Source organism: Podarcis melisellensis, assembly GCF_964234715.1.
Source record: "Podarcis melisellensis genome assembly, chromosome: 2".
Taxonomy (NCBI): domain Eukaryota; kingdom Metazoa; phylum Chordata; class Lepidosauria; order Squamata; family Lacertidae; genus Podarcis; species Podarcis melisellensis.
In genome coordinates this window covers 2,222,304-2,230,433 of record NC_138529.1, presented here as the reverse complement: position 1 = coordinate 2,230,433, position 8,130 = coordinate 2,222,304, and the positions used below count along the sequence as shown (strand labels likewise).

At 47.1% G+C, this 8,130-nt stretch overlaps 1 protein-coding gene across 3 annotated transcripts in view; it reads left to right on the top strand.

The window, feature by feature from the left end:
* Positions 1 to 8,130, top strand: part of LOC309362554 (LIM/homeobox protein LMX-1.2-like) — an 83,584-nt gene that overhangs the window by 24,487 nt on the left and 50,967 nt on the right. Inside the window, exon 1 of one of the 3 annotated variants that reach the window (XM_081898171.1) lies at positions 5,209 to 5,503. The exons of the other annotated variants lie outside the window; for them this stretch is intronic. Coding sequence (XP_081754297.1) covers positions 5,469 to 5,503 — 35 coding nt within the window. The 5' untranslated portion in view covers positions 5,209 to 5,468. Of the gene's footprint in view, positions 1 to 5,208; positions 5,504 to 8,130 lie in introns of those variants that run through there. 3 annotated transcript variants of the gene reach the window in all.

The window sequence follows — 8,130 nt, the reverse complement described above, 5'->3', positions numbered from 1 at the left end:
CACCAACAGGACACAGCCGACCTGAAAAACCTCTTAATCCCAATTTTATTGGGATTGGACTCCAGCGCTCACCGCCTCAGCCAGCCTGGCCAATGGTCAGGGATGTGGGAGTTGGAGTCCAACATGCCCATCCTGGGAAAAAGAGACGAGTGGGGTGCCACAGGGTTCTGTCCTGGGCCTGTTGTTGTTCAACGTGTTTAAAAATGGCTTGGATGAAGGAATTGAGGGGGTCCTCATTGCATTTGCAGATGACACCAAACTGGGAGGGGTAGCTATTGATTGATTGATTGATTGATTGATTGATTTAATGTGCCCTTCATCCAAGGATCATAGGGCAGTTTACAATATAAAAACACAAAAATACATAACATAGTTACAAAGAAAGACCCTCACTCCCCCGCCCCCAGTTTAAAAGGCCACGATTGTTTTATTAGCCAAAGGCCTGAGAGAAGAGGAACGTCTTTGCCTGGCATCTAAAGATGTGTAGCAAAGGAGCCATTCCACAAGTGGGGAGCCACAGCACTAAGACCTGCTCTCATCTTGCTGCCTTCTGGACCTCTCACGGAAGAGGCATACAAAGAACAGTCTCATATGGTCAGGTCATATGGGGAGATTCAGTCCTTGAGGTACTGTGGTCCTGACCTGTTTAAGGCTGAAGAAACCAGGGGGTGTCCCCCTCCTGCTGTAACCAGCTCCCCTCCCCCCCCCCCAATCTCCCAGAACATGAAGAGGATGGAGCAAAGAGAGACAAGACAAAGGACCTGGGGGTGGGAGAGTTAGGGAACTGTGGGAAGGAGGAGACCTTCAGTCCTCACAATTACATCATTGGGGCAAGACCTACTGTGGAGAGTTACTGGGCTCAATGGGCCTGAGCTGTTTTGTTTCTTTGAATAAGGAGTTAACTTCGCTGGCACCTTGTGAGTCATTACTTACCTGGCCCTGGCACCTGCCTCTGACAGAACCTCTCTATTCTGCCTTCGTCAGACCACACCTGGAATATTGAGAAGCTGGAATGTGTGCAGAGGATCGAGGTCTGGAAACCAAGCCTTACGAAGAATGGTTGAGGGTGCTGAGTATGTTTAGCCTGGATAAGAGGAGACCGAGAGGAGATATGAGAGCCATCTGCCAATATCTAAAGGGCTATCATGTGGAAAATGGAGCAAGCTTGTTTTCTGTTGCTTCAGAGGGTAGAACTCAAACCAATGGATTCAAGCTCCAAGAAAGGAGATTCCAACTAAACATCAGGGATAATTTTCTGATCACAAGAGTGGTTCAACAGTGGAATGGATTCCCTTGGGAGGTGGTGGACTCTCCTTCATTGGAGGTGTTTAAGCAGCAGTTGGATGGTCATCTGTCATGGATACTTTAGTTGAGGTTCCTGCATTGCAGGGGGTTAGACTAGATGACCCTTTGGGTACCTTCCAACTCCACAATATTATGAACTTCTGGAAGGCCACAGGCTCCCTACCCCCTGCTCCACAGCCTGTGTTTTGTGCAGTAATGACCTTGGAGTGCCATGAATGGCCGTGGTTTCACATATGAACACTCCATTGCAGGGAAGTTCCAACAAAACCACGGATTCAACCCATAGCATGTGCTCACTGAAGCTGAAAAGTGCAGAAGAGCCTTCTGAAGGGGGCAATAACAGTTGTTTTGAAAGGGAAAGAGCTGAGGTCCTCCTTTGGCAGCAGGCCCTGCTGGGAACGGAAATGTAGACATAGTACACACGAGACTTTGGGGAAGTTTTTGGGAAGACATCATGTAACATTATTCAGGAGAGCTTTCCGAGTCTTGGCAGTCTCCTTGAAAAGTTCCCCCTCAACGGTCCAAATCTTATCTCTTTCTTCTGAAGAGAGAGAAAGAGAGAACAACCTCCTCCCCAGCCACTGACGCAAAGCTTTGTCAGCAGAGCCGGACGGGAGTAATAAAAATACCAGCATTTGCCCATTTCCTAGTGATGCATTGCCAGAGGTCGAGAGAGAGAGAGAGAGAGAGAGACCTATAAGCAAGCAATGAACAGGGCTTGGGCTGCCTCCCTGTTTAAAGTAGCCTTTGCAGGAAAGGAGTTGGGAGTTGTAATGGGTCATAAATCGAACACAAGTCTGTGATGTTGATGAAAGAAAATGCAGGGGATGTTCTGGGGGTGTTTCATTCAAGCTCCAGACTGACTAGTGTCTTGGGCTGCACACTTTAAGAAAGATGTAGACAGATTGGGTGCGGAAGCAACAAAGGCGATAACAAGGTTTAGGCTGCTAAAGAGAGACTTTTGAAGGAACCTGAACCTGGATTTGCACATTAACTTTGTCTAGTATGGGATTGCCATTGCTGATCCCCCTAGGATTCATAGGTACCAGTAGTCTTTCCCAAGCTAATAGGTGATTCTCTTGTCCCCTCCGCTGATTCATACAACAACCTTAAAGAAATGTACTGCATTAAATTGAAGTTGGGTTTCCAGGAACGTTCAGATTATTGAACTGATATTTCTCAGTGGTACGGCAAGTGACTGTAATGTGGCTCATTGCATTCTTAACAAAAATTGTTAGGGAAAATGTCCAGTGAGGACATGGTTAAGGAAGCAAAGGCAGTGCTGTTTTCTGGGGGGGACTCAAGGGTATGCTGTACCAGCACCTCCCCCCCAAAAAATATTACAAATGTGGCACTTATGGTAACAACTTCATGGTGAGTACTGGCACCTTTTTCCCCTCCAAGAAAAGCACCGGGCATAGGTTATGTTACCATATTCAACCAAGCAAATTTGATGTGCCAAAATCTACAGCAAAAGCCAATTTGCCTTGAGCCTTCTCTGTTAGAAGGAGTTGTGTGAACTGGCCCTCAAACTGTGGGTTGTATCCTATACTTATGCAACAGACTTCTGCTTGTGCAACAGAATTTTCCCTTCTTCTCCTCCACCTATGAATGCTGCTCTTTGTTCGTATTAAAGGTTGTGTTCTCTTTAGTGCATTTTGCTGTTAAAGGTAAAGGTACTCCTGACCGTTAGGTCCAGTCGCGAATGACTCTGGGGTTGTGGCGTTTATCTCACTTTACTGACTGAGGGAGCCAGTGTTTGTCCACAGAGAGTTTTTCCAGGTCATGTCGCCAGCATGACTAAGCCGCTTCTGGCGACATGACCTGGAAGAGCATCGCACAGAAATGCCATTTACCTTCCCACCAGAATGGTTCTTATTTATCTACTTGCACTTTGGTGTGCTTTCAAACCTCTAGGTTGGCAGTAATTTTGCTGTTAGGTCACCACATTTGGCTCACTTGTAGGTTTGGTTTTTGAAGACTTCCTCAGTTTCCCAGTGCAAATGTATTAGTGTGTGCCTGCAACAGTGTTAGGGGCAGTTTAAATGCTATAGTCCTTGCGCTTAAAGGTAGGTGGAGATATAGGATTGCAGCCTAAATGTACAATTACTTGCATTGCAAACATTCTACAATAATAGCATTCATTCACAGAAAACAGAAAGTGTTGCTGGGGCTTCAAAGGATTCTGACCGTGGCTGGAGAAGAGGGTCTCTGCCACTCTCACTTTGAGGAAATTGTTGGAATGAAAATTATGAGTGGCTGCTGGGGAAGGGGAAGAAATTATATTCAGATCATGTTTAAAGGTGAACCTCCCTAATTCACACTTTCTGAAACAAGACAAGAACCACAACGCAACAGTCCTTAGAAATTCTCACTTCTCTGAATATTGCAATGCAGTTCTCAAGCAAAGTAATGGGAACAAAAATCCATAAGCTGAGGGAACGTGTGCATAGAAATGCAGAAATGCAAAAATAATATGCAGAAAGGCATTATGGGGGGAATTGCTTTGCAAAAATGTGCATTTTAGACAAAACTGCATAAAATTTGTTTATGAGGAGAAAGTTTTACAACTAGCAAAAATAAGAAACAAAAATATGAAATGTTTGTGGAAAAGTGGAGACCTATTTCATAGCCAAATGAAATCACTCAGTGCTTCCCAGCCGTCTGTGCTTTGCCTTGCCACTGCCACCTTTCTGGTGTTGCCTGGGGACCCTTTGGGCTGCAGGGAACTGGGTGCCACCGTCATCGCCCAAGTCTTGCGCAAGCAAATTCCTCTGGGGAGCCCACAAGAGGACAGGGGGGCAACAGCCCTCTTTCCAGAGGGCTCCAATCCTGGCGGGTGTGTGGCGTATCAGCACCATGACCAATAGCCCTCTCTCCTCAGTGAATTCATCAAATTACTTTTGACACCATCTCTACCTAAACTGGTGGCTGTCACCCAGTAGCAGCCAGTGGGGAGGCACTGGTGTGGTTCTGTTGCTGTCCCAGCTTTCCAATTTGCCAAGAGGGAGGTTGGAGGTGCTGAGTGTGGTGGCAGAGGCCCTCCAGCTGCTACTGCTGTCATCATCACATCTTGAGGCAGTGTGTTCCATGGTTTAAATATGTCCCCTGTAAAGAAGTGTTTCCCTTTGTCTGTCCTGGGTTTTCTGCCAACCATCTGCATTGTATGGCTGGTGTTATGAGGGGGAAGAAGTTGCTGTCTGCTTTCCCTACGCCATGCATAATTGTGCAGACCTCCGTCACGTCCTCCCATGACTTGCCATTTTCCTCAACTTATCATGCTGATCATCTGCTTGGGGGGGGGGACAAGAGGGATTTGGTGCACCTGCTCCCTCCTTCTGCCCCTGGAAGAGATTCCTAGTGCTCATGCCAATGACCAGAGCTGAGTATGCTATGGGACAAGGCATGTGCAGGATCAGGTACTGGGGCTCCAGTGTCTGTTTCCAGGAGAAAGCTTTTGTGTGTTATGCACTGCTAGATATGTCTCTCATAAAAACTTATTCTAGATATCATACCAATTGGGTGATGCCTATAGATTATTGGGGGGGGGTGGCCTTATGTTGCTTTTCTTGTGGATTGACTTGAATTTGGATACAAATTGTGAAGTGAAGAATATGTTGTGTGCGGTGCTGCTTTATTCCACGGGGGGAAACAATGATTCCATCATGTAGAAAATCCAGTCATTCTATAACTACTTTCTCCCTCTTGCTTGGTAAGTGGAATTGCAGAACTGTGTATGCTAGGACTTTCAGGCCTGGAGATGTCTTTTTCCTCCATCTGCTCACTGGTCTTTCTAACTATAGATATGCCTGGGCTCTTCTGCACTCAAAGCATGTGCTCTACCTCTGAGCTATTATAGTCTCTCACAGCTCTTGGCTTGGATACCAGTTTTTGGTGTGGGGGTGTGTGTGCGTGCACACACAAATATATTCATCCACAAGATGTTTCCCTGCGCTGCTCATGCGCTAGCCAGGATGAACCAGGTTCGAGCCAAGTTCACCCTGGATGAGCAAATCATCTCCACATGGGACAGGCGGGAAGGGAGGAGGCTCCTTGGCAGCAGAGGCCGCCATTCAGGTCCTTCCTGACAGCTCCTCAGCTTCCCCCGCCTCTGCCTGCCATGCCATGAAAACAGACTTCAAAGCCAAGCAAGGGCGTCCAGGATGGAGGAGCTGCAATCACTTTATCATGGGGCCAGGCAAGCACATTTCCTCCCCTTCTGAATCAGGATTTACGGGGCAGGTGCCCAGAGGCAGTGGCCAGGATTGTTGTGAGCAGAGCAGGGAGGCCGGGTGGACTTGAAGGCGGGGGGCAGGGCAGGGGGGGGAGTCAGAGGCACCCAAAGCTTTGGAAGTGCAGGACCGGAGAACAACATCCATCTTCTTTCTTAACATTTCATCTCTGCAGCAACAGGCTTCTCCTTCCCCCGCAACCAGCTGCAGCTGTCAGCTTATCTCTCCTCCTAAAACATTTCCCTCGCCTTGCAAAGAAAGCCTTTTAAAAACAAATGGTTTGTGGAGCTGCACTCCTTTCATGGAGAGAGGCTGGTTAGGGAAGAGCTGTGGATCCCTGACAGAGCACAGGCTTTTCACAGAGGAAGTCCCCAGTTCAGTCCCCAGGTAGGGGGGCAAAGACACCTCTCCAAAACCCTGGGGAGCTCTTCCCCACAGTGCCACCGAGATCCAGCGCAAGGAACCTTTGGCCCTGCAGATGTTGCTGAACTACGGCTGCCGTCAGACCCAGCAAGCAGGCCAATGGCCAGGGATGGTGAGATATGTGGTCCAGCAGCATCTGAGAGGCCCAAGGCTCCCCACACCTGATCTAAATGGTCTGACTCAGCACCAGGCAGCTTCCTGTGTCCTTAACCAGGATAATGATAGGCAGAGGAGGACGGGGCCCTTGTCTTGGTGTTCTCATATGGGTGGGAAATACATCAAATTCCGTTTTCAGAAACATTATTACTCTAGCACAATAAGCTACATTGCACACAACTTTCTACTACATATGAAGAATATTGTGGCACCTTTAAGATTGGTGCATTTATTGTGGCAACTTTCTCCAACAGTGAAAGGGAGACTCCAGAGTGAAACAGCTAAACAGATAACACAGTTTGATGATGTTAGTTTTGAGCTTGTATAGGGAGCATGGTCTGGATTCAGCTTTGTGGTTCTATTAGCGGAAGCCAGCACAAGGACTCCTGCAAAGGCAGTGGCTCTTCCTCCGCCCACCTCCTGGTGTGTGCTTGCCTACTTTGGGAGAGATCTAACACAAGAGACTTCAAATCTACCTAACCATGCCAAGTGAGGATAGGACCATCTCCCTAGGCTTTTGTTCTACCTGAAGAGCTGAAGATGCTTGTTTACTAAGCATTGACTCACACCTGACATTGCTGGAGCCTGGGAACCCCATGGAAGGGGCCGCTGTCATGGCTGCAGGTGTGTGGGTCCACCTGAACAGGTATGTGCATTCCCAGCTGGGGGGGGGGAGAGAGAGAGGCAGTTTGAATTCAACCAGAGAAAGGAAAAGAATTCTGGATGTTTTGAGCAGCCTGCCAAGCAGCAACCTTGGAGAGGTTGAGGAAACTGCTGCTGGAGAGGGCAAATCTGTCCACATTGGTTTCTCTCAGTATCTCATTTTTTCCAGCCATCAGTTCATTTCTCTTCATTTACATATCAGTAATCAAATTTTCTTTTTTTAAAATTCCTTGTAAAAAATCATCAGTATTTTAGAGTAAATTTATCCTAAAGCACACATTTCTGTATGTAATTTTGCCTAATTTAGACATTTTTGCAATGCAATATTATGCATTTTTGTAAGTTATTTTCACCAGTGTATGCATTCTTATGTATGCTTTACCCCAGTATATGCATTTTGTACACATGGCCCAGCTGGAAAACCACTGCAAAATTTAGAGAAGTGCAGATTTCCAAAGCCAGCTGTATTTCAGTTCACTTACTGCTTCAAAAATTGTGAATTAAGCAGGTTCACCTTTGGAGGTTAACTGAATTCTCCCCCATCCCTACCTGCTGCCACGTTTGGGGACTATTTGAAGACTGTTTCTCCCTCTCTGGAGGAGCTTCGCTGCCTGCAAATAGCACGCCTGCTCAACTCCCCCCTCCCCTTCCCTCGCCCTTCCCTCTTTCCTCAAAGGAAGGGAAGGCGCTACACATTGTCCTCCTTCCTATTTCATCCTCACAACAATCCTGTGAGGTAGATTAGGCTGCAATCCTGGCCCAAGATCACCCAGCAAGCTTCATGGCTGAGTGGGGATTTGAACCCTGGTCTCCCAAGTCCGAGTCCTACTCTCTCACCACTGCACCACACTGCCTCTCAGGCATTAGGAACCTTCCGTGACCACAATCCAATTCAGAAAGTTAAGCACACTTAAGCCCACTGAACTATTGGTGTTAATTGCCCTTAACTGCGCTGCATTGGGACCCATACAACTCCTGTACTCACAAAAAGCTGACCACAGAAAGCTGACCACAGACTTTCCTAATGCTTGGCGGGGAATGGAGAAGCATGAAGCGATACACTTTGTTAGCAAACACAATGCACTGTTTGCCTCTTGGCTCAGTCAAAATGGGAGCAGAGGGGCATTTCGTGGCAACAGCATTCTTTTTAATTGTACTCTGGGCCCATCTGAATATTCTGTTTATTTTCTTTTATTTTTTGCCATGATTATGAAGTTTGTGTTTTAATGTTCTGGGCTGTGTCAGTTTGGGGAATGGTGTGAACAAAGAAAGGGATAAAGCTTGCCTAATTAACATCATTAATCATAAGCTGTGTGGAGGGTGGGGGAGATGTATTTTCCCCCTCTTGTGT